This window comes from Phyllostomus discolor, chromosome 2 (assembly GCF_004126475.2).
Source record: "Phyllostomus discolor isolate MPI-MPIP mPhyDis1 chromosome 2, mPhyDis1.pri.v3, whole genome shotgun sequence".
NCBI classification, from domain to species: domain Eukaryota; kingdom Metazoa; phylum Chordata; class Mammalia; order Chiroptera; family Phyllostomidae; genus Phyllostomus; species Phyllostomus discolor.
In genome coordinates, this window is record NC_040904.2 from 197,344,678 (window position 1) to 197,371,749 (window position 27,072).

The 27,072-nt window shown below is 41.5% G+C and overlaps 1 protein-coding gene and 1 non-coding gene across 3 annotated transcripts; one reads left to right on the plus strand and one right to left on the minus strand.

Annotated features, from left to right (window-relative positions):
• On the minus strand, positions 1–26,275 carry LTA4H (leukotriene A4 hydrolase). Of its 2 annotated transcripts, XM_028532165.2 has the most exons (19): positions 26,077–26,275; positions 21,055–21,185; positions 19,441–19,561; positions 16,870–16,938; positions 15,846–15,950; positions 14,777–14,829; positions 12,269–12,341; positions 11,864–12,004; positions 10,990–11,013; positions 10,484–10,554; positions 9,908–10,019; positions 9,242–9,386; positions 8,183–8,286; positions 7,697–7,767; positions 5,148–5,202; positions 4,165–4,260; positions 1,782–1,864; positions 1,017–1,121; positions 1–346 (listed from the first exon to the last, which is right to left on the minus strand). In XM_028532165.2, exons 1-19 carry the CDS (start codon positions 26,233–26,235, stop codon positions 229–231), a joined length of 1,836 nt encoding a protein of 611 aa, XP_028387966.1. In that variant the 5' UTR covers positions 26,236–26,275; the 3' UTR covers positions 1–228. The 2 variants fall into 2 exon arrangements, with proteins under 2 accessions (XP_028387966.1, XP_035875332.1); XM_036019439.1 differs by lacking the exon at positions 1,782–1,864 and having other exon boundaries at positions 26,077–26,270.
• Positions 26,276–26,707: 432 nt separating this feature from the next.
• On the plus strand, positions 26,708–26,779 carry TRNAD-GUC. Its single transcript has one exon. It is a non-coding gene; the product is annotated as a tRNA-Asp (tRNA).
• Positions 26,780–27,072: the final 293 nt, after the last annotated feature.

Genomic DNA, 27,072 nt, shown 5'->3' on the forward strand with positions numbered 1-27,072 from the left:
AATCAAAAGATTATATAACTTTTATAAAATTCACTTCATATCAAGAATATGCCATGGGGGGAGTGCGAGGGAAGGCAGTTCAGCTTTATTTACGAAAAGCAGTGATAAAACAACAAAAAGCCAAAAGTAAAAACACATTTTTAGTCATCCTATGAGCTGAAGTTTTACATTCCTTTGTGAATTCGGTGTAAAAAAGAGGACTGTCCGAGAGGCGCGGCGGATGGGTCCTCACTCCACCTGCAGGTCCTTGCCCACCAGCATGGCGGTCACGGGGTGCATGCCGGCTCTGTGCGCTCCGTAGGTGCGGATGGCCAGCTCATGGGACTTGTCAAAGGCAGCGAGGTCCCTGCACACAATGACAACGAATAATGACTTGTTTGGTTGTGTTGGAAAATTTTAATGTACTCGTGAAGGAAACGAAAAGCAAACCGATTATCACATTTATGTCGCGATTTATCTTTTTGCCAGAATTCCTGCCAAATCCATAGTCAAAATAACTTCACTGAGATAATGTTTTAATGTATGTTGCAGGCAAAATACAACTTTTTTCCTTTACAAAGCACTCCTTTATGTCAAGCAACCTACTCTTTTACCTCGCTGCAATACCTGAATCAAAAAAATAATTGGCTTTACCTGCTCAATCCTTCTTCAGACATTCTTCTTGTCCATGCCTACTCACCAACTATCTTTTACTTGCTTTTAAAGATCTTTCTGTGTCTACAAGATCGTCTTTGGTTTATTTACTTTTCATTAGTGTCTAACCCTATTTGGCTGATAAGAGGTAAACCATATATAATGCTTCTAAAAAAGCTAATTAAATTATCTCAAATTTTAAATATTTACAAGTCTTAATTCCTATGCAAAGATTATATCTGTAATCTTTAACAAACTTAATATGTGTTACTTTTAGATTGCGTTTTACACAGTATTTTAGAAACAACAAAAACATTTGCTTAAGATTTTCTTTCTTCCCCAGCCTTACATAAATTCAAAACGTAGTTTGACTTGATTCTTACTTGAATAAGGGTCGTGTAAATTTCATCCTTCCTTGTTCAGTCACCATTTTCAGAGCCAAAGGAATTGCTTCCTCCCATTTCGATTGAATGCAGAGCCGCAACCATCTGGAAGGAGGAGTTTTAGGGGATGTGAGGCGGGAAAGGAGAAGGAAGAGGCAGGAGGTGACAGGCATACGTGAAAATAATCTTTGTGATGATGGATCACCCTGTTGTAGTTACACTGTGCACCACTTTACATTACGTCTTTATTCGGAGAATCTCAAATGCCTACATATGCAATATAATAATTGGAGAAGAGAAGGAAGAGGAATTTGTTCTTTAGAAAGATCATACGTTTCAAAAGGTCTGCAGTAAGGAGGTGCTCATGTACCTAATATATGAATTTCTGAAGGAATTAAACTTTGGGTCAAGCCTCACACTACCAATTTGAATTAAGGAAGACGAACCACATGAGAGTCAGAGACTTCTAACTATTTCCATTTCAGAGTCGATTTGGCTAGTTGTGGAAGCATGTCTATTCACCATTGAATCCTTAATCCTAATCTTTTTTTTAAAGGTGAGAGCTTAAAACAAATTCTAATAAAAAGATGAATACTATCATCTTAAAGGTACTGCAACTGTTCCTTAAAAAAACACTGTCATTATTTATACAGAGGCAATAAATTTGACTAGGGTTCCTCAAGACTCATAACTCTGCTTTCCCTCAATCCACCCTTGAAACTAGTTTTCTACTTTCTTCCACAGAGACAAGTTAAAATGATGTACCTGAACCGTATTTCAGAATTGTTAATGGCATTGAAGTTGTACACCTCTTGCATTCGCTCTATGTGCCCCAATGGAAGAGGTGCCTAAGAGCAAAATAAAAAAGTATCATTTCAACAGGATTCCTTGGAAGAAAGGAGCTGGGGAGAAATTCTTAGCCAGATTAAGACCCTAAATATTTTATAATATAAAAGTAAGTTAGATAAAAAGAAACAAATGCACTCTAAAATAAGTGTTGTGCAAACTTATTCTGCATAAGGATGTTCTACTGGGAGCAGAAAATTTAGTTTGTGAGGTACATAGAGAATTAAAAAAAGAATTACATACCAAAAGCTCCTCAGGCTTTTTGGTATATATAAATATCAATTTTCAGATCCTTTCCATAGTCTTTCAAGTTCTTCCTTATACTTTACATAGTTTCGATTTATTCCATTTTCCAGATTAAATCAGTTTCTTAATTTTTTTCTCATGAATTCCCCCCAGCATTATCTTTGTATACGTCCTCTGAAACCCCTTTTAAATTACCTATGGTCCTGCAAAATAGCAGTGTTTAAACTTTTACATTACAGACCCATCAGAATCTGATGAATAGTATGGACCCTTTCTTTAGGGAAAAAAATACGTTTACCATATAAGTACAAACTTGAACTGTATAAATACAATTTCAGGGGGTTCATAAACCCCCTGTGCCCATCTTCACCCACGCTAACAGGAAGAACGCCTCTGGGTGGAAAAGGGCAGGGAGAGTTCAGTGTGGACAAGCAGAGTCTGAGGCGCCTGTGAAGTGCAGGCTGAAGTGCCACCAGGGCCATGGTCATCGTCTTCTCCAGCCTCGACCTCACCTTACAAAGCTCACTAACCATCGCTGCTCCTACTGCCTGCCAGACCCTTCCCAAATCACTTAGTTTCAACTAAACTGCGAGTGTGGCCTGGAAGGTCAGCTGGTGAGGGCCCCTCCTAGGCCCCCTCACTCCCCCCAGGTTTGCCATTCCCAAGGCCAAGTCGCCCCATTGCATTCTTCCTTCCTGGTGCCCGGCCACGCAGCGGTGCCACAGACACCCGTACTGGAAGCGGGTCTCCAAGGCCCCTGCTGCCTCACAACCTTGTTCCTCCTTTTGCATCAGTTCTGCAGGAAGTTCTGTGCAAGTCTCCTCCATCCCTCTCAAGGTCCGTAGGCCTGAGAGCCCCACACCAGGCAACAGAGTGGACCCAGTCACTTCCTCCCTCTCAAAATGCAGCAGTTCCCTTCGGTTTCACAGCTCCTTTTCGTTACCTGGGCCTGGAACCCTGAAGTCTGCTTGAACTCTCCCCTGTTAACCCCCAAATCCAGTCCGTCACAAAACCCTACGCTTTCATCCTGTGTGACGTCCCTCTCACCTGTCCTGTTCTTCCCCTCCCCACCAGGCCCACCCTCATGTCCTATCCTCCCGAGAGCCTCCCAAGAGCCTCCCACCTAATATCACCACCAGCGTTCCCCGTGCCAATCCAGCCTTCATGCCACCAGCAAAGTGATTTTCATAACCACCGTTTCATCAGGTGATTCTCTTGTGAAAAATGTTAAATCCTTGCCCTAGACGGTGTGGCTCAGTTGGCTGGAGCACTGTCTTATAAACTGAGAGGTCGTGGGTTCCATTCCCGGTCAGGGCACATGTCTGGGTTGTGGGTTCATGCAGTCCCTGGTCAGGGCGCGCATGAGAGACAACCAATCAATGTTTCCCTCTCCAGTTGCTGTTTCTCTCCCTCCCTTCTCCTCTTTCTAAAAAGCATCTTCTCCAGTGAGAATTAAAAATAATAATAATAATAATAATAAATAGATAAATAAGGCTCTTTAAAAAAAAGTTAAATCCTTTCCTAGAGACTAGAATAAAATCCAAAATGCTTAGCAGTCTAGACTTACACCATCAGACCCTACTGGTGCCATCTGCATTAACTCCTTCACCAGAGCTTCACACGATCCTGCAACACTGGGTCCGCCCCGCCACTCAGGGCTCCCTCCGACCTGAATTCCTCCCGCCCGGCTGGAACCACTCCGCTCCTGGCCAGTCCTGGTCCCCCCAAATCCTTCCTCGATTACCGCAGTTGGTAGTCCTTCTTCCTGATTAAGTTTTTCTCAAATGGTAACTAAAATGTACCTCCTTTTATTGCTAAATTTTGCATGAGTGACCTTTCTTACTAGGTTATATATTATGTATTTCTTATATATACTTTTATATTCAGCACAATGCTAAACACAGTAGGCATTCAATAAATGTTTTTAAGTAAATGAATGAACTTTGTCCTTTTTTCTATTAGTTTCCACAGTAATGTTTTTTTTTCAAGTTGGGTTCGACATAAATGCTGTGCCTTATGCCCATTCTAACTTCCACCGTTTTGAGCTGGTACTTACTTTCTGAAGCATCTGTGCTAAAAACTCATTCAGCTGATGAGAAGAGAGATCTTTCAGGTCTGCTGAGTTGAATGAGTTCAAATCATCTTCTTTGGCCTAAAATAAATGTTACCTGGTTATTTCCATTCATGTACAATTTAATATTCATTGGTTCATCTGACATAAAAGCGTTAAGAAAAAGGCAGAAATACAAGAATATATAAAATTATTTTTATAATTTTCATAAAGTTGTAAACAATAAATTTAAGCTTTAGCTACTTTAATATTTCTGAGATTGCATCTTATATCTATGACTCCTAAAATCTATATTACTTAAAAAAAATCAGACTATTAATAGTAAGAGTGGGGAAAATTTTTACGCCCTTTATACCATTCACACTAATCTGTCTTTTATTACAGGGATCTCAGCTAATACCTCAGAGGGTATAGAAAAAATTAGTTTTCCTCCTCTATAAGAATTATTCCTAAATTTTCCATTAAAGAATTATCCAAGGTTTATGCTCACTGAGGCTTCTCTGAGGGTTATGTTTCAGTGTGTACCGAAGAAGCTGCTTTTTAGGAAGTCTCAGAGACGGACAATAATCCCGACAGAGCAAAAATGCCTCAACCCTTCCCTAACGGTTAGCATTAGCCGCCGCCCAAGATCACTGTAGATTTACTTGGTATGTGTAACAGCTTATAAATGACTTATGAGGAAAACAAAAGATGCAAATATCTTTGTGTACTTTTTTTTAAGAGTTAAAAAGAATCATGAAAAATCAGAAGCAATGGTATCAACATCTACTTGTCTTTCCCCTTCAACTTTACACACTGGGAGATGATATAGCATCATATCACTTTGGACAAACTTGACTCACAAACAGCCTTCCCAAATACAGGAGTTCACGAGTGAAGTACCCACCACCCCGGGCTGCCCCACCTCACGCGCAGAGACATAATTGTACAGTTCAAACAGGAGTCAAAAGCCACACATCGTTACTCACAGTAATCCATCTTTGACTTAAGGCAATACAAGCATTTGTCAGAGTCATATCGTAACTGCAAAGATGAATAAATATTAGAGATTAAATTTATAAAAATGAATATGCTTTTGCATACACACAATTCTGAAGTTAAAGAACATATTTAACTTTCAAAGTTATTTTTAAATAAAGATAAAGAACTCCAGAGTGCCAGGAATAGGAAATCTTCTGCCCGACCTGACTATTACTGGCGTCATCTAGTAACTCGGAAATCTAAGTGCACAGCAAACGAAGGGAACTCCTGGTTACTCTTTGGAGAGAATGCCAAACATCTCAGCGGGCCATAAGCTTGAGCAGTCGAGGCTGAAGGAGCTGGGCCCCCACTGAGCAGCACGGTTGGTGTTCACTGTATGGCGGGGGCAGTTCTGGGCACTGGGGACAACAGATACACCACAGAGTCCTCTCTCTCGTGGGTCTTACATTCTGTTGTTCCAACCACCCCACCATCCAACAAGTCTGCGGGCACCCACGTGACAGGCACGGGCCTAATCACTGGGGAGGCACCGCAGAAAACCCTGGGCAGACTCTGAAACCACGTGGTCATTTTGTTTCTCTCTTTTTAGGAAAAAAAGTGGAAATAACAAACTCCAACTATTAAACCAAGCAAGTTGCACTAAGATTTGTGTATTCTCACCTTAGAAAACAAATCATGTTTTCCAACAACAGAAGAGACTGTGTAATGTGTGCACAACTCTTGCAAAACACTGCCCTCTCCATCCATAAATGCTGTTTGCTTGCTGTGAAATGTTTCTATTAGAGAACAGAGGGGCACCTGGCCTGCGGGCCTAAATCAGCTGAGTTTTGATGAGAAGTTCCCATTGAACCTGCTTCAAGAGAGCTTGTGCTCTGGGGAGGTAGCAACTGGGTCAAAGCAGTGACCTTCTGTGAGTCAGCTGCCCACTTATCTTCATGAAACATCAGCTGTGGACTTTATATAAACCCTTGGGTTGGTCCTCAAGACCAAATGGTATCATAGATCCTGGATTCGTCAGGCAAAAAATAAATCACCTTCAACTGGAATGTTATTTATTTCAAAAGGAACGACAGGAGAGTAAAAAACCTTTGGCTGGTGTGTTTCTTGGTGCCCTGAAATTTCCCTCTGCTATAATGAAAAGAACAAGGCAGGGCTCAGCCCAAGGAGGGAAGCCACCCTTATTCATGGTTAAGACCCTAAGAAAAGCAGTGAGCAAAACCAGGCACATGCGCCCTGCTCTCGCGGTGCTTCAATGCAGTAAAGGAGAAAGTCGTTAATGGTCACACAGATAAACGCAGAACTACATACTACTGTGGCCACAGCCATGGAGAGGCAATACAGGGCACCAAGAAGCCCCAACGTGGGAGACTTGACCTGGTCAGAGAGGGCAGAAATGCTTCCAGGAGATGCACGATGGAGTACTTCGTGCGGGGAGACTGGAATGAACTGGGTGGAGCACTCCGCACGAAAGGGACAGCATTCCTGGCCAGAACACAGAGGAGTCTGCATCCTCACGTGACTCGTGGAAAACCAGGGTTCAGGTGCCTGATTGAGGAAGGTGCTTAGTTTAAAAGGCTCTACATTATACATGTTTTTTCTTTATCTTCTTTTCTTAGATAAGTCCCTTTAGCATTTCATAAAATAAGGGCTTGGTGATGATGAACTCCTTTAACTTGACCTTATCTGAGAAGCACTTTATCTGCCCTTCCACAATTATTAACAACCACACCTAAAGCAAAACCAAAAGAAACTAAGCAAACAACTAGAACGGGAACAGAACCACAGAAATGGAGGTCACATGGAGGGATAGCAACAGGGGAGTGGGAGGAGGAGAGAGGGGGGAAAAGGTACAGAGAATAAGTAGCATAGAATGCAGGTTGAAAATAGACGGGGAGGGCAAGAATAGTACGGGAAATGTAGAAGCTAAAGAACTCATAAGTATGACACATGGACATGAACTAAAGGGGGGGGAATGTGGATGGGAGAGGGTATACAGGGTGGAGGGGAATGAAGGGGGAAATGGGACAACTGTAATAGCATAATCAATAAAATATATTTAAAAAAAGGCTCTACATTAGAGGGGTTAAGACAAACAGGGTTTGAATCTCAACTCCTATTACTTACCTGCCGTGTAACCCTGGGTGAGACACCTTACCTAGTTAAGCCTCACTTGCCTCCTCTGGCAATGAGAATGATAACTTCTAACACTGTTATAATGATTAACATAATACCTAGCATATTTTTCTTATTGCAAATGTTTTCAAGGAAAGGGCAATATCTTACTCTTCCATCTCTCACCATCCTTGCACAAAAAGGAGGCACTAAATAATTACGTGCAATGAATTAAGCTGATTTATATTTAAATATCCTGGAAATTGTTCTTTTGACCTCAGGTTTAAGGTTCCAACACCTAAGAACTCTCCTCTCATCACTAACCAGTAACAGCTTCAGGAAGGCAGACAGCGCCTTCAGGTGTTCTGAGGAGCTCTAGGACCGAGCGGGATGAGAAGGAACCATGAACAGGGTGAGTACTGACTTGGGTTTCACGGGAGGCAGTCCCGGGGAGTAGAGCCAGGTGTTCCAGTCCACTTGATTGAGAATATCGACCTGTGAGCAGTAAGAACATCCGGTTTTCTACAGAACAATCTTTTCTATTGAGAAAAAATCTAAAACAGACTTTGAGGTCCTTAAATCTATTAATTTTGTCTATATGGACACATGCCAAGATAATTTCTCTTTTCTAAAAGAAATTTATAGTAATACTGTTCTGTTAAATAATTAAAATCTGAAAAGCACATACAAAAAACAGAATTTTAAAACACTATTGCAGATCTCTCTGAAATAAGATACTTCCACACACTAGCTCGTGTTATTGAGATCATATTGTAAATAGGAAAAAGTACCACGAAAGATTGAGTCTTAAATTCCAGATCAATACTACTATTAAGTAATTCAGATCGGCCTAACAAATAATCATGAAAGATACACTGGACGTGAAAAGTAAGAGTTCGTAACAGCCAACCTTATCTTTAAAGTGAGAATACAGGAAATCCTTCCAGTCGTCAGTGGTTATGCTCTTGTAGGAAAATTTCTCAACATAAGCCTTTAAGAAGCCTAGGAAAATCTCTAAGAGTTAAAAAAAAAAGTCTATTAATGGAAAGGTAATTATTTAACTTTTTTGTTGTTGTTGTTTGGCATTGTACTATTAACCAGAACGTCCAGAGAAGAGGGAAGCCCATGAGGACTGTAAGAGTGAAAGAATGTTCAAAAAAGGTGGGGCTTAAGTTGGGACGTGAAGAACGTATGGAATTTGGTGGAAGGGCGAAGAGAAATTACAGGTAAGGGATCGCACAATGAAGACGCAGAAAAGGAACACACATCATGAGTTCTAAGAGCAATGACCCTAGTATGAACAGGAAGGAGAAAAGGAGATCAGACAGGCTGAATGGGCCCAGACGGGGAGGGGCTTTCAAAGTCAGTCAGCAAAGGAGGGCACCTAAGCGCCCAGCAACAGGGAAAGTTGCATAGACTCTGCACAGCTACACGATGTGATGCTGTGATGGCATCAAGACAGACCTGCATGTTCTGACATGGAAGGATGTATGTGAAATACTGAACTGAGGAAATGCAGAGTAAGCATGTAGTACGAGTCTTTTTCTGTAATTAAGATAGTTACACACATTTATCTGCCAATTTGTTCATTCACACTTAGAAAAAGATCTGGAGCCACACATGCACCAAACCGCTAACGGTGATGTCATGTCTGGGGAGTGGAAGGGGGCTGAGGGGCTCTCCCTTGGTACGCTGAGAAACTGTACCACACTCTTTTCTTTCAATGAATGTATACAATTTTCCTCATTTTCAAAAAACTGAGGAGTTTTTTTTTTTTAATTCAAGCAGCACAATTTTGAATTCGGTGGTTATTCCAGGTTTTAAGTAGAGAGGTAATAATACAGATTTCTTCAGCAGCCACATGCAGAAGGAAATAGAAGAATAAAAAGGAGCAAAAACAACAGTTCAACATTCTTCCTCGTTCTTCACATCAGTCAAAAAAAAAAATCAGAAAATGCCAATGACTTGCCTGGTCCTCCAAGAAGTTGCTCAAGGTAAAAGAGCAAAGCAAAGCCCTTTTCATAGGGGACTGACGAATACGCCACGTCCGGGTCTACGTTCGTCAGATCGACCACGAGTTTGGTGAAAGGGTGCGTATCCCCGAAAGTCTTTATCTGCAAGACACAAAATCAGATGAATGTCCCCCTGTGAAGACCAGTTACCACCATGCAAACGCGCTAATGGGGAGGGCTCACTTCCACCAGGGAAGGCTAGAACACACCCAACTTGGACACTGGAAACTGTAAGGTATGTTAGCGTAAACTTCTGGAAGTTTATTAGTGGTATTTCATGCCTAATAATAAGCTTTATTGTTGTAAACAACTAGAGAAATGTTTCAATGCCTGGTCAGCAAATTCAGCTTTCAGAAATAGCCCTTAAAAGTGACATAAACACACCAAATAAAACTGAAACAGAGTAACTGACTATTTTAAGTGCGAAGACCCGATGAGGTCGTGCTGGTCAAGAACACATTCAGGGTGGGATTCAACAGAACATTCCACCAGCATCTGCTTGATTGTCCACGGCTGTAAAAATTGTCTTCTTGTTGTTACTTAGGAAAGATGCTTTTCAAACTCAAGTTTTTGAACACCTACAGAACTTGGGACGATTGCTTTTAAAAGTACAACTCATTTACCGAATTCTGTAGTTCTCCCCATCCTCCCAGCGCGTGAAAATGTCGGAACTTTTCGCCAAACAGCCGTCCACAAATGTGGCGTTCCAAGTACACAGTGTGTCCTTCATTTAACCTAAAAATATTTTTTGAAATAGAAATAAAAACAGTGACATAGCTGAGAAGAAAAGGCATTATAATCGACATGTTATTTTCTTTTTGGCTTTTCTTCAACGTAAAGCAGTTGTACAGCATGACACTCTAGTCTAGTTAGGCTGCCTACGCGGCTTCCCTGCACTCAAGCCAGAACAACGGGAAGCCTGGCAAGCAGAGGGCAACAGGGAGAATGAAGCGATGGTTCTGGTTTGATGTGTCCGTGTGTGACTTTCCTGGGAACTAAACAACAAGCATGAACCAAAGGCCGCCGTTCTACCTAACACTGTGACAGCATTACAGAATCAAAACAAAGAAAATCGACCAGAGGGACAATGTCAGAGAAAAACACGATATACACACACAACAGTTCGGAGTGGTGGGAGGCAGGAAATGAAATAAATCAACAAGAAGAACCAAAAAAGAAATAATGATAATATTTCTTACCAAAAGTGATCCCAAGTTTTGTTGGTCACTAGGTTTCCTGTCCAGCTGTGAGAGATTTCATGTGCAATGACCTAAAGGAAATAGTGGACACAGCTGTAGTGAAACTGATATCCTTATTCTAAAATAACTCAATATTAAGCATTCTAGTTCTTTCTATTCCAGTTGTTCATTTTTTTTAAACATTTGGCTAAGAGGTTCACATTATTACTCAGTTCAGTAAAAAATAATTTAGCTTATTTAAAAAATATTAAATAGATGTATCAATTCAAATGAAAAATATTTAATAAACATATGAAGAGATAAAACTATAAAATGTTCTTAAATCTGTTAAATCTAATGGTTACTGTAATACTGTCTTACAACAAGAAATCTCAAGTTTTCTTTTATAACCGTATCTTCAACATAATGCAATGGGTATTTTAAATTTGATTGACTTAACACTTCATGAGGTATGAAGTATATATAAATGTTAATAAATGTTTATAAATAATAAATGTTCAACTTACATTGGAGAGTGACTTGTCACCTGCCTAAAAATGAAGAAAATCACCTTAGTATTTCAGTAATCAAATTACAGACTACACGTACATCTAAGAGACCACCTACATCTGATGTATTCTGGCATTAATTGTTCACTGTATTTCTGCATGGCTCTCCAAAGAGTTCAGAAGAGACATGTATGAAGAAATGAAACAAACAATGCAGGACTAAAAAACAACATAATTCTTGACAACGCACAACTGAAAAAACAGCATAATTCTTTCTTTCCTAATAATCCTAGAGAATTTTTCCAACACCCTCAGTGTACTTGTCTCTAACTCCTGGGAAACATTTTTCCCACTTCGTTTTTTGTATCTGCTCTTATTTACCCTTACTTAACCTCCTTTCTCTCTATTACCCACAACGCATATGTTTAAAGTTTATCGTGTCTCCTATGATGTATTTTATTTCACTTACTTCATTGCTAACCCCACTCACTTATTCTAGGAAGGATCTGAGGCACCTCACAAGGCACGTAAAAGAGAGCCATACACTGTGGCCTAATCCTTTCCTACCCACGGTAAGGTGAGGTCTGTTTCTTTTATGATGCCAGGTGTACATGGTGTAGCTTCTTTGTCTGGATACAAATAATTCATCAATGGATCACTGTTACACAGCTCCCCACCCCCTAATAATATCCCCAAACAACTTACACAAAATATTCTTTTCTCCCAAATGGCCACATTAATCATGAGATGATAACCACAGTAAACAATAACATTAGAAACAAGGGTTATAGAAATAAAAGATTTTTAAAAATGATTAGGAGCCTGAGGTTCTTCATAGCTAGGTTTATATTTGAGCAGAACGCAATTTCAAATGAAAGATATTTACACTTACCAGCAGAGTGGGAGTGACAAAAGTGAGGCAAGGGTTTTCCATGCCGCCGTAAGGGAAGGACGGCGGCAGGACCAAGAGGTCGTACTGCCCCCAAACATACGGGCCTCCCAGATCTTCTGCGATCTTAAGCATAGATTCAGTCTGGAAAATTAATGCATATATGTTTGTATGTCTTCATCATTACCATAAAAAGTTCTTAAAAGTATACGCTGCTTTCTAAGGTTATGAGTTAATGATGCTTATTTTAAATGAAAACGATGCAAAAAATGTAGCAGATGCAAAGTCACATAAAATAAGATGTATTTGATTCTTTTACCACATCACTTAACTCCTTCACATTTTATGTTCAAATGCTTAAAATGACTGTCCACCACAATTATTAAGAAGGGCGACTACATGACCAACCTCCGAAAATTCGTAAGCTGACTTTTCCACCTGCTCTTTCTCGGACCATACCAATGTTCTTGGGCCAATTTGCCTGCAAAATTAAAAAGCCTAAATAAAACAGAAATTCAAGTTACCTAGTTCTAGGACAGATATTTAAAGTCCTGCACACAAATCCTTAGAGTAGGAGTGTGATTTACCATGTGCTTAGGGGCAGGGCTGAGGTTCCATGTCCCCTCTGAGACACCAGCCTGCCGTTGCGTATACAGCAAGTGCCATGCAGCGACTGCCATGCAGCTCTATGAGGGGACACAGTCTGGGCCAAATGAAAGCTGAGACCCAGTACCCCCACCGAAGGTTAGTTTACAGGCTCTGGTGAGGAGTGTGCGACCTAGTTTCCTCCCTCGGCCTCGTGACTGTAGAAACCCAGTCACAGCTCAGTGAGAGATGACTCCAGAACAGGGGCGGATGTAAGCTTGGTTATGCACTTAAAGGCTGAACACTCTTATATAAAGGAAACAAACAGAAAAGGAAGAAAGTCCTGTCATGTGCTACCACGTGGATGAACTTGGAGGACATCGTGCTAAGTGAAATAAGCCAGTTACAAAAGGACAAACACTCTATGATTCGTTCCACTTAGATACTTCAAGTACTCAAGTTCACAGAAACAGAAAGCAGAATGGTGGTTACTAGGGGCCGGGGGGAGCTGGAAATGGGGAGTTGTTTAAAGGGTACAGAGCTTCCGTTTTGCAAGATGAGAAGACCTGGAGATTTGTTTCACCACAGTGTGAATACAGTTAATACCACCGAACTGTACACTTAAAAATAGTTAAAGTGGTAAATATCATTTTTTAAACCATAAAAAAGGGAGAAACAAATACAACTATATATCACTTATGCAGAGTTTGAACTAAAAAAAAAACAAATTTCACTTGAACAATGATTAAAATAAAATTATAAAAAAATAAAATTATTTTAAAAATTTCATGTACTACAAAACCCTAAGCAACAAGACTTGCCTTGGTACCCTGCCCCAGAGAGGCAGTGCACTCCAGAGCAGTGCTTCTCAAGCTTTAGTTTGCATATGAATAACCCGGGGAGCTTGATAAAATACAAATTTTGATTCAGCAGGTCTGGGACAGGGCCCAAGAGCTTGCTTTGCTCACCAATGCCCAGGTGAGGCCAAAGCTGCTGGTCTGCAGACCGCACTGGGCAGCAGCGTGAACCAGCGCCGTCCCACACAAATTTAATGAAAGCCACAAATGCGAACGACGTGTGTAATTTCAAATTGTGCAGTGGCCACATTTTTTTTTAAAAAAGCATAATAAAACTTAAAGTTAATTTTAATATATTTTGTTTAAGCCAATCTATCCAAAATATTCTTGCAGCCTGTAATCAACATAAAAATGATTAATGAACTATTTTACATTTTTTTCCATAACAGGCCTTTAGAAAGCCAGTGTGTACGTTACATTTACAGCGCATCTCAAGCCTCGTGTGTCGGCAGCTGGCACAGGGCTGCTGCACAGGAGAGCACGTGCAGGCTGACGCCGTGGGGGCTCACAGAACCTGGGTTTGTTTGCGTCCTGGCTCTGTTTCCTGGCTATGTGACTCTAAGCCGATTATGACAACTCACCAAGCATCGGTTTCTTCATTAGTCAAATGGGAAAAAATAATCATATCTGCTATACAGACATGTGAGAATTCAGTGGGATGATGCCTTGCAGTTGGGCCATAATAAGACCTTTATAGCTGTTAGCTGCTGTGATAGTTATAATCAGCTTTGGTCAGTGCCTCCCACAGGCCAGGAGCTTTACATATGTTAGGTCTGTTCATCCTCACAAACATCCTTTGAAATCCATATTATTATTTCTAACTTTTAGGTGGAGAAAAAAAGTGAAGCTCAGAGAGGTGAGTGACCCAAGATGTAGCTAGTACCTGCGGAGCAGGGATCAGAACCTGCGTTTTTTCCTGACGTCTCTACCACATCCACATTTCTGGCAATTTAGAGAATGTGATGACTACAGGGATGCTTATTTTCGTTGTTTAGACATAAGGACAAAAAAATTCAGAAGAAAGGGCACTCTGTATACTGGGAAAATTTTAGTAAAATATCTTATATTTCCCTAATATTTACAGGCTTCCAAGTGCTTTTTACATCTATTTTACATCTCATTTGTTTCCCGTATCTACCTTGTGTGGCAGCAAAGGGAGGTGTAAGTTCACCGGTGACAAGGAGGCTACGAGAAGTGACGGTTCAAGCTCGCCGTAGAGCCCAGATCTCTTATGAAAGGTGAGAGCATACTCATTCTACACTACTTGCAAAACTTAGGCAGTCAGTGACCAGTAGAGACTTTGTAATTTAAAATTAATTTGTTACATTTTATAATTAGATTGCAATTTTTCTAGAACTGTCAGCTTGACACCTTGAAAAACACACAAACGATCTACCAATTAATCCCAAACAAATGTTCGGCATGCTGAAGGTCTGATCTCTCCATAAATCTCCAGATGTGTCCAAAAGCTCACCTGCTTTCCAAAGCTCCAACCACCAAAGCAATCAAGTAGCAGGGGATCGGGACCTAAAGTGGGCAAGCAAAACACACCACGTGCTCAAATTAGCGTTCGGAAGTGCTGCAGAGTAAGATGATTCACATCCAAACAGTATGTACGGGTTACTTTCCTTTTGTACTTCTCAAATAGTTCTCAGTTTTAAGGGATCAAATAGTTCAAAACTGTGATGTGAAACATTTCAAAACATCTATTTCCCTTTTATTCCACTAGGAGGGAAAGCTTCTGAAATGCGAGAGACGTGACTGGTCATAGTAGTACAAGGTACGCTTTAAACATTTCTCAAAAATTAGCCTCTAAGAAGGCAACTGCACCTTTCTCTTAAGTTTTTTGGAATTTTGTATCTTGATGTAAATTTTTTTTTTAAATTAATTTTTCTAAACCACTCCCAGTGTGTTTAAAAGACATACAAAATAATTCAGGAGTTAGAGGATGCTGAAGGCATGGGAGCTCGGAATCTCGGAAGCTGCGGTGGGAGCAAAATTGTCCGCTGCGGCTCAAACACGTTATGTTAAGGAGATTCTCTCTCTCTCTCTCTCTCTCTCTCTCTCCCCCTCTCCCTCTCCCTCTCCCTCTCTCTCTCTTTCACACACACACACACACACACACACACACACACCCCTCATTAAAGGCCAAAGATACGAGTCAAATTACCAGCTACATAGGAATTTTAGCCTAAATGACTGTAACAGAGTGCTTTTTTGGCCGACAACAGCTCTTCCACTTGTGCACACTCCACAACCACACGCCACACTCTGGCACACGGGCGGGAGAAAGGACAGCCTCACTAACTGGGATGAGGGAAAACGGGAGGAGGCCCGCTCCCCACCGTGCCTACCCAGCAACCTCTTTCTTCAATACAACACTGTAGAAGGAAATATTTTAAAAGCGTAATAAAGAAAAAAGAAATGAAGAAAACAAAAAACAAGCTGAAATATTTCAAAAGCAAATTTGCTCTCTGGATGGGTAAAAGCTATCTGTCGTTCAACTACGAACTAATACAAAACTCTGGGCTGTAAGAACTTACTTTTTGGCTGAATCTGTATATTTTCCTGCTCGGGTCTTCTGGGTCAGGGGCTTCCCCGTCACGAATGGCACTCATAAGTGCTACCAGTTCTTTAGGGACAGACACCTAATGGGAAGTCATTTCCAGTGATGAGTAAAAGGTTCTGTCTTTCTTGACTACTTATGTAAAATAACCCTTTCTCCATCTTCATGGCTGACAGACTGTGGACCCAGTAAGTTCGCATGTATGCGGTTTGTAAAGAGAATTAGCAATACGTAAAACTGGCAACTTTAAAAGTAAACATGAACTATCTAGCCATTCATCCATCCATATGTAGAGCATTTCGAAGAACTGAATTAAAATCCCAGCTCTGCCACTAACTAACTAACTGCCTGGACTTGGGCGAATAACCTCACTGAGCCTCAGTTTCCCCACCAAATGAGGGTGACACTTTGCAGGTGGCTGCAGGGAATGAACACTGTACATGAAGGGCCCAGCACTACGCCTGGCACTGACAGCCCCCTGCCCCCCACACACCTAAAACAGGTTCAACAGGAAGAACTTTTTAACGGTCATGATATCAGAAACTAAAAGTTACTGCCAAAAACTGCGAAATACTTTTGTCTGGAAATCTGTATGGGAAAGACCCTTCTGGCACAAACCACGTGGTCACTTAAACGTGCACCCTAGCTCTGTGATCCTAAAGGTTTTATTTCTGGTGAATGCCAGAATCAGGGCTACCCTCTGAATATTAATGATCTAGCAAGCATCCATCCTATTAAGTAAGCATCCATCCTATTTTTCTTGCATGGTCTAGTACTTAGAGCTATTACTGTGGCAGGCACAGAATGGGAAGCTCCAGAACCAAGTGCTCCAGCGACCGTGGACCTTAGAACAAAAAGCATTCAGGAAATAACTAGACCACGCTCAACTTAATGAGTGAAATATCTCTAGCTATAAAAACTCAATTATTATCTCTGCTTATCATTTACACCACATTCCCCTATAGGGACCGCTGAATGCAGCAAACATCTGGGATTCTTACCTCCGCACTGTAGGTTAATTTCACTGAAGGAGTGTCCTGGCAAGGAAGAATTGCTCGGCAGTGGATGGCCTGGCAGGGGGAGAAAGAAAAAGAAACAGCTTTTCCCCTTTCTTATAAACCAAGTCACTAAAAAAATCATTACAATTGCAGCGCTGTTCTTAGATACATTGTTTTTTAAAATAAAAATACATCTCACATTTCTTGGGGTCTTTTAAAGTAGCAAAAGTCAATTTGTAGATATAAAATATCTGACCTTTCCATTTTAACGCATGGTCAGTGCTGACATTTCAGGTGAAAGATGGAGCAATGTTAAGCAGTGTGTCTTACTCTGAGCTCTGAGTAACGGTAGTGCCTAGTGAGAAGCTGTGAGGAACCCTGGGGGAAAAGGGCTATTTGGTGAAATAACCCTGGGAACTGTGGCATACAACATCCCTGCTTTGGAGAGTCACTAGAAACATTAGTCTCCTGAAGGCTCTGAAAAGACCTACAGTAAACAAACCTGTTCCGGTTCTTACACTTACTGCAACATGAAACCCATTTTTCTCTGGTTAGTCATTAACATCTAACAGGAAGCTAGTGTTCCAAGAAACCAGTGGCTCTTCCATCTTGTAACAAATTTTGAAAGTGAAACCTAGGGACTGAAAAGGAGGGAGAACAAACAGTCTTTCTCAATACCCTGCGTGTCAAGTGTTTCCCGGCTTCCACACCTATCTGTCACAAGCACTGGTCCCATCCAGGAGGATGGCCAGAGCACCTACAATTTTATATGCTGGCCTGTTGCCAAGTAAGTCTGTATCTACTGCTGGTGAGCAAAGGAACCCCAGCCTCACTGACAGCCTGCTGAGCCCAAGGGGGTACTGATACGTCTCTCTCGGAAGTTGTTGTAACTCCTAGGCAGACTTGATGTTACCCCAACTCCATTAAAACCCCGGAACTTCAGCCCTTTTCACTTCAGATCCAGTCGCTCCTCCAAAGATATGAGACCCCAAATGACTTCTAGATGGGTGAGGCAGAACTAGAACAGCCACCATCTCTCTCCCAAAATGAGATTCGAGACCACGCCCTTAGAGCTCCTCCACGGTCTCTGGTTAGGTGACTCAGCAATGCCCAGGGGTTTTTATCTGTGTTTCACTAGGAAAGGCCACACCCAGGTCAATGTGCAGAGAACACTGGAAGCAAATTCAGCAAGTGAAATCATGTCTACATGCTTCTTACCAACCACAGGAATTTTTGAATTTAACTAACATCTCTTTCCTTTATTTCAAAAACTCTTGCCAATAAGAAATAGAATAATATAGTCAAAATTCACATTCTTGTGGCTCACGACTCTTGCATGTCTTGCCCACCTTAAGTTATGGGCATTCTGTGGGAGATACTGAGCGTTGGGTATCACTAAGAGGGTGCACCACTTGTACATTCTTGCCTAGAGCGTCCCATCTCTGCCAGAGTACTGAACCAAGGATTTCTTAGATTAAAAATACATTAAAATTGGTAATAGAAAGTAAACGTGTCTAGCCCTGGCTGGCATGGCTCGGTAGATTGAGCAGGGGCTGCGAACTCCCAGTCAGGAGGTTCGATTCCCAGTCGGGGCACATGCCTGGGTTGCAGGCCATCACCCCCAGCAACCGCACATTGATGTGTCTCTGTCTCTCTGTCTCTGTTTCTGTCTCTCTCTCTCTTTCTCCCTCCCTTCCCTCTCTAAAAATAAATCTTAAAAAAACAAAAAGAAAGTAAACATGTCTCATTTATATGCCAACACTGCTCCCTTTTTTTTATGGACTTGCATTCAAATTTGAGCCTGCCATAATATCTGTCACACAGGAATATTAAAAGGATTAAAATATGTAAAGTATCTAACAATGCTTAGAAATACAATAAATGGTTAATGAAGTGAGTTCCTTTCATTGTCAACTATTGGATTGCTAACAGAATTAGTTTATTTTTTCCTTCAGAAGAAGAGTTTGATTCTTATTATCTTTGCATTATACTATAACGCTTTATATTAAATGGTTATTTATTCTTTGATTTTAAAACAGAAGTCATTTAAAGCATGTTGTTTTAAAGGTACATTTAAAATATACGTTTGTAAATGTGTAAGAAAACTCTAGACAGGCTGTACACCAAACTCAGTGGTGGTTACTTCTGGGTAACGGGGTCTGGACAGAATTAGGAAATCTGATCTTTCACTTTCTACTTCTTTATTGCCAGCAATGTTTGTAACCAGTACAGATTTTGTTTGATTCATGTTTTCCTTTCATTTTATGACCACTTATTGCACACACTCTATGACAAGTTCTATGCCAGGTGCTGGGGATACAACTATAAATATGACCTGGAGCGTCAAATCTAGGTAAACATGTTTTCAAATTAAAGCAAGTTTCTTTTTAAAAGTAATACGTAAACGTAGTAACAGTGAGAGACAGAAATAAAAATATGTTATTCTTACAATTTAAGATAAATTAAAATGCTGTCTTAGGGAAGGCCCATGACTCTACCCATGAGAGCTCTGTCCGCTTTGCTTCCTTCAGCTTCGCGAGCTGGGGATACTCAGTCACGCTGAACCCCCTTTACCTGGCACTGGCTGAAGAGGTACGGGTGCCTCTTCCCGGAAGTTTGTTCAGGAGTGAGCCACTGAAGAGCAGACGATTGTGGCGATGTCTCAAAAGAAATTTCTATCACGACTTCTTGGTTTCTATACGAAACAAACCAATATATTAGTACGGTATCATTCAATCTCAAATTTGAATTCATAAGACAAACACTAAATAATGTAAGTAGAATTTTATGAGGTCTTCTTACTGATTGAGAGTAAGCTCTAGAAATGTCACCCCCTAGACGCCTTCCACATTCCTATCTGATGCCACTGTGGTCCTTTGCATCCCGCCACGCTAACTGCTCATGCAGATGGAACAGGAACTGATATTAAACACCCCGCCGTGTGTCATACGCTTTGTGTGTGTGTGATACCTTGTAATTGTTTGCAATAGTGGGAAAGAGGAAGAAATAATTTTGGAACTTCAACGACCACAGCAGGGCATGCCAGAGTCTCCCTTGGAACAGTGCGGTGTGCAGACTGTTACTGGACGAGGTGAGTCACGAAGCTGAGGATAAGCTTTTAGAAACTTTTAGAGTGATTTCTGTTTGTTGAATCTAGCAATGAAAGTATGTAGTTGTGTTTAGTTGCTTCTTCCTTGTATTTCATTTTTACTGCATTTTACAAAAGTATCAGCCTATGATGGATCGGAAATAACAAACACTGATCCTCCCTCTCCCAGCCCCCCGCCCCCGATAGTGTGAGCAGCTGATGATGGGGCAACAGCAATACGGCACTAGGGACCGCAGCGGTGCTTATGTTTTTGCCTCCTGACTCTGCCCCTTACTGGTGCTGTGAACTTGGGCAAATTATTTGACCTCCCTATGCCATGGTTCCTGCACCGGTAGAAGGGGGTTAATCACATCCACCTCACAAATTATGCGTGGGGATCTCCTTTCTTTTTCTTAAATGGAAAGAGAAGGCACAAAAATGGCCACTGAAAGGTGAGGTAGATTATCCTTCGTCTCAGCCAATGATTTCCTACCCTTTTCGCTTCTCCAATATATCAATAACTGGCAGACACTCCCAATATGACAATTCTAGCTGTCACTTTCTTGAATAAGTTACTTTATTTCTCTGAGTTTCCCTCTCCTCATGTGTAAAATGCAGGTCATATCCCAGGGGGTTACCGTAAGGATTAGGTAAAAGATTGCAACAGCACTGATGTCAAGACTGCTCCGTAGAAATGGTTCTATGTGTGTCATTGTTATAATTCCATGAATAAAAGTGGCTGGCCTCTTGGGAAAAGGTGAAAAATGTGCAGCTCGTAAAAGCTTCCTAGATGATCCCTTAAATGCCTCCATAAGATGGCATGCTCCCACTACCACATTTTACTAGATATTAGTAAAATGATGAGTAAAAAAGTAAGTTATCAAAAGTCCTATTCTTGAATATTTCATACAAGGAACTTCTTCAGTATCTGAAGAACATACATCTTTCACTATAAACCTCAATCTGAACAGCAGAGGAGTAGACATAGTGTATCCGTTACTACATACACTCAAACTAAAAACAGAAAACAAAAAATGTTTAAGTTAACTAAAAATATATCCCCCCCAATGTTTAGCTATAAAAGAGGACAACATTCATACTTGCTCAGAGCAGTAGGAAGGCAGATTTCCAAAGGCGATCCTTTGTAACTTTGTCTTTCTCCGAGAGTATATTTGACTTCTTGCCCATTGATGACCACTTTTTCTATTGTGAGGTCCTTTGTATCCAAAATCTAGAATTAAATTAATATTTTAAAATGATAAGAACATAGCTTTTTTACACAGGAGAAAATGAGTATTAGAAATAGGTTAACTGCAATGATTACAGAGTAGAACTAGCTGCTTAAGGAAAGTAAGACCCAGAGTGAAATTTCAAGAATTAAAAGAGTCAAAATGTTAGCATATGCCCCATCCTTTGGGATCCAAAGTTCCTGAAATTGTGGGGTGCCAACAGCTGCATACATATAGATAAGTAAGCCTGGAATAGTCACACAACTTTCGGGCTTTTAGTGAAAGTCAAACTTAAATTAAAATGTCTTTGCTACTATCTCCTAAAACTTCTCTGCTATGAAAAAATTACTCTAAGTGTCCAACCCACAGTCCCTGGGCTACATGCAGCCCAGGATGGCTATGAATGCGGCCCAACACAAAATTGTCGATTTACTTAAAACCATTTTTTGCTCATCAACTTTTGTTAGTGTTTGTACATCGAATGTGTGGCCCAAGACAAGTTGTCTTCTTCCAGTGTGGCCCGAAGATGGCAAAAGGTTGGACACCCCTGAATAACTTGAGTTTCTTCCATCATGACTCGGTATATCTTACCATGCTTCTTCCTAGAATTAATACAGCCCGGCTCCTGTGCACTTCCATATATCCAAAAATTAGAACAAACCTTCACACTTGGTATGCAGAGAAACAGACTGTAATTGCTGCTGCTGTGTATCCAGCAAAAGCCCAACTAGGTACTGCAACTCCGACCCAGCGACCTACAGGACCAGGAGAACACAGCCACCTGCCACGGCTGGCTAAGGACAACTGCTCTGGGCAGGAAGGAAGTGGCAGCAAATCGCAGTATTTTCCATCCCAATAATCCCTTTTCTGAGCCCCAGACCTCATACCCTTTCATTGCCTCTCAGCGAATTTCTTGTTCTAGAATCTTTCATCTTTCCATGTCACATGACTGTTTCCAAACAACCTAAGCAAGCCTCCCATACTATTTATTAAACTTCCCTTGATCCTTCTGCTTACTCTGGTAATTATTCATTTTTCTCGTTCCTTTCTCAAAGTCCAAGGGCAACCTACAGCTGCTATGTCCTCTTCTTCGACAATCTCCTCCCTTCCCCCTCTTCAATCTGGCTTTTGGCTCCTCTGCTAGTTGGTGAATGGGCAGTCCTCCTCTTTGACGGGTCTTTTATGCTCAATAACCCTGACCTCTGTCTAATCACAGTCCTTATGGACCACATAATCTGTTGGAAGTCCTTTCCTTGGCTTCACTGATTTTGACCCATAAGTGGTTCTCCTACTTTGTCTAATGCTTTTCCCTCCCTCTCCTTCCTAACTCCTAAATATGACCACGTCCCAGTGTTCCAGCCTCGATCCGTAGGTTTTCTTACCATATGATTCACTTCCTACCTCAGTCATACCCACATCGTCAACTAATACCGCTGTGCTCACTGATGACCACCATCTGTTTCCACAGTTATACCCCTTCTCTGGGGCCCCAGCTGGAGGCCTCTAATTATTTGCTTAACAGCTCCTTGGGAAATACTGCCTTCAAAAGCCTCCTAAAAATTCTAAAATTAAAGCCACGACTATGTCCCCTAAATCAGCTTTCTTCCCTGATTTCTCTGTTCTGTTCTGTTCGTGGAACTCCTCAAGGTACAGAACATTTGAAACATTCAAATGATCCACAATAGATCCCACCTCCCAATCCCACATAACCAATTAACAAGTTTTTCTTTCATAGTGTTCTCACGCTTTCTTTTCTTCCCTTCTACCACCACCCTAGGTCTGGCCCTGGCCCTGCCTTAGAGCTGCTTATAGTTGGATTTCACCACAGAAGTGGTTCCATGTCAGTGTTATTGCTTCTACTATTCTTATTCTCTCTTTTGGTAAATTCTTTTAATTTTTTTTCTTTCTTTATAGATTTGAGACAGAGAGAGAGAGGAAAAGGGACACACAGAGAGAAAGATCAATTTGTTGTTCCACTTATTTATGCATTCATTGGTTACCTGACCAGGGATTGAACCTACAACCTTGGTGTATTGAGCTAATGCTCTAACCACCTGACACCTGAGCTAACTAGCCAGGGCCTACACTCTCTATTCTTAATCTTATACACATGCTGTTTTAAGCAGTCTCAAGTTTTTCCTGCAACAAAGCAGGGCTTAAGTAAAAAAGTGCTATGCCTCATCCTGCCTCTATTTACATTTCTACCTGTTATTTGCAAGGTGCTGTAATCAAACAAACAAACAAAACACAAGGGGTTATGTGTTAAAATCAAAACCAGAAAACACCTTGATTTGATTCCCAGCTCAGCCATTTACTTAGTGAAGACTGGAGGATTCCCAGTCATAAAAATCTGTGTTCAATTCCTGACTTCTGTCTCTTACTAGTATATGAACTTGGCCGAGACACTGAAACCTCTTCTGAGCCACCAACTGAAAGAACACCTAAAAACTGAAAACTTCGATAAAAGAAACAAATGCATGACAGTTATCACAAGTGAGTACTAAACTTCAGTGCAAAGAACAAAAACACTTCAAAAGGATTTTTAGGAAAGCTGGGAATCAGTCCTGTTACAGCTCCTTCAGCATTCCTCAGCATCAGGGACTCCAAGGACAGGAGATGGAAAGCACACATGAGGTCCTCAGGCAGCACTGGCACTGGATCCGCTCCATTGGTGATGGGGACCGACGGTGAGGTTTGATGCCACCCCACCTTCAAGATGCCATTAGCACAAATATCAGGGCAGCCATGATAAGCTTCGGTAGTGCTTTCTAATTGAACTCATCCATTAATTCATCGCACTTTTGAGTGTTCTTTACACGCACAGAGACGTGAAACACCATCCCCACCTTTATGGACTAGAGAGTCCATAATCTAGGGGAGGAAAGAAACAACCTAACTGCGAATAAAGAAAACCAAGCTCTAGGTCTAGATTATTGTTATAAATAAGCAAACAATTATAAATAGACATCACTGTACTACATCTAGCCTTCCTTGTATAAACTCTAACTTAGCTATGATTCTAGGCTTTCGTTTACTCAACAGACATGCCAACCAGAAATCATAATTTAAAAATCCTCTTTTTCCAGATTTGGGGAATGTAAAAACAATGGGCAGAATTTTAGATTGGGATTCTTTTCAAAATGTAGTCCTCCTGACTCTTGCTTCCTCATGGAGCAGAGGTAAAGTTTTATTTTTCACAAAACAGATAGAGGGCAAGGTAATAGTAAGCAGTGATATGATATCTAAATTCTCTTCTTCTAATAAAAGTAGAGACTGCATTGAACCAGGACTTTAGTCCTGCCAACTCTTTCTAGGAAAAGCTCTGCAATTAAAAGATAGTATTGTGCTTCAATAAGACTCAAGTGCAACCTATAAGGAAATAGTTGCCTTCCTGCTTAGAATACTTTCATTTTCATCCTTATTATACTTTTGACGACCACATATCAATACACAGAGGAGCTGACCTATTTTTCAAATCAGAATTAGTATAGCAAAATGTTAAGACAAAGGCAAAGAAAATTATGTGCTATATTAGTTCATATAAATGAACTCAAAATACAGGCCTATTACACAAACAGGAAAAAGGCATGAAACCCACAAATCTTACCTAAACTTACAGGGGTGTCCAACCTTTTGGCATCTCTGAGCCACACTAGAAGAAGAAAACTTGTCTTGGGCCACACATTAAATACACAACACTAAAGAAAACTGATAAGCAAAAAAAAAAAAAGGCTTTAAGTAAATTTGTGATTTTGTGTTGGGCCACAGTCATAGCCATCCTGGGCTGCATGTGGCCAGTGGGCGGTGGGTTGGACACCCCTGCCAGATATCACCACACTACCTTATGCAAAATACAGTTTTTCTTGACTCTCTCACTTCTACAATTCTCACCTATGAAATTCTCCAGGTGAAAGGTACAATGCAAATTCTATCAGACAATTTGAGTGAGAACACTGAAAACAGGTGATGTACAGATAAAATAATTTAATAAAATTCAATAAATCTAAACAAGTGTTTCATCATTCAAGTAGCTGGAGAGCTTCTAGACGCACTTCTTCTTTTGAAGAAGTACAATCATTACCTGCTCTTTGGAACCTACAACTAATATATTAAATTGAGACATCCTTAAAAAGCTTGAATGGCCCACAGGTTCTTAAATTAGAAGAGAACAGTGGCAAGAATCAAAGGTAGGAAGGACCCATGACCCTGGAGAAAAAGGGGTGCTTTGGGAGTTCGCAGAGGCTGGAAGTATCAAAGCAAGGCAAACAGGAGGGGTCTGGTGCTGGGAGTCCTAAGGGGTCTGGGAACGACTGGCAGTGAGACTGAGGGAAGTATCCTGCAGACCTAAGGGTTGAAATAAAGGTGAAGGTGACTGGGAGGGAAGAGCGGCATCAGGCAATGGGAGGGTGTGAGTCTGACATCCAGATCAAAGTGTGGACTGAGTAAGGTGCCCCGGGGACTGGAAGAACTCTGGGGCCCGAGGAGGGAGTTCCGGGCTTCAAGCCAAGGAAATGGGGAGGCCACAGGGGACATTCGGGCTGGGAACTAGGATTATGAGGGTGCGGAGATTCGTGCTAAAACGAAATCTGAGCGCTGGGTGAGGAACGGATGTGGCACCAAGATGTGCCCAGGGGCTGGAGGGAGGAGAAACTTGAGTATACGTAAAGGGTGAGGGAAGGGATGCAAACACGAAAGTGGGGATGGGAAAGGGCGCAACAGAGGGAGGAGGTGCTGAAGGAGAGGACGCTGAGAAACGAGAGGGGGCTAAGGAAGAGCACCAGGGAAGCGGGGAGCAGAGGGGAGCGCAGGGCCGGGAAGGGGACGCAGTGGGGTGAGGGGACGAGAGGCGGGTGGCCGGGGAGAGGCGGGCACTGGGTGCACGTCCCACCGTACCAGGCTGCGAAGATTGTCCTCTTGAGACTGGACACTGAGCGCGGCGGTCCCAGTCAGCGCCCGGCGAGTAAAGTCAACGCGGCAGCGCAGGTGCAGATGCTTGGTCCGGCAAACGGACTCGGGAGAGGCCAAAGAGCACGAATCCACGACCTCTGGCATGGCTCTGAGCAGTTCCGCAGCCCAACAATCAGCGGCTACCCTGCTCGACTGAGAGGAAGAGATGAAAGGAGGGAGGTTAAGAATAGGAGGAGGAATCCGCTGCGCCTGCCGGGAAAGGCTGTTTCTTACAATGGGAGAAGAGTGAGGAATGGCATGGATGGAACTACAAGTTCCGTGATGCAGCGCGACAAGGCCTTCGCTTTGCATCCTGGGAGTGTGTTGTCGGAAAGTGCCAAGCAGCTGGAGATTATTCCCGAATGGGGGAAGAGGGAACAGGAGGGTAGTGGGAACAGACAGAAATAAGTGGAACCGGGATAGTGTAAAACCGAACGCCTTCATTTCAGTTCCATTTCATCTCGGTAGAAGATGTAATATTAAAAGAATTTAAAACCTACTTGTACTTGTGAATAGTAAGAGCCAGCGGAATGAAATATAATAAGTAGCTTGTCAGAAAGCCAGTTGCATGTGCATTTCCTCGTTAGTATAGTGGTGAGTATCCCCGCCTGTCACGCGGGAGACCGGGGTTCGATTCCCCGACGGGGAGGCAGCAAGGTTTTCTTTTTTCTTTTTAAAAAATTCATTCGCAAGTGAAAATATTCATAAATGTTACAAAAGCTAGTGTGAAAGAAATAATCCAAGTTAAGGTTTATGTCTTAAGATCTGTTTTGTTGCTGGTTTGCCATGTTGGCAGTCCAATAAAAAAAGTGAGTTCAGTTCTATCAGTTCAAAAGGTTTTTTTGTTTGTTTTGTTTTGTGTAAGTGTTGATTATGTACATTTCCAGGCTCTGGAGATCGAAAACAAAATAAACCAACATTCCCATGTTAGAAGTGTAGGAA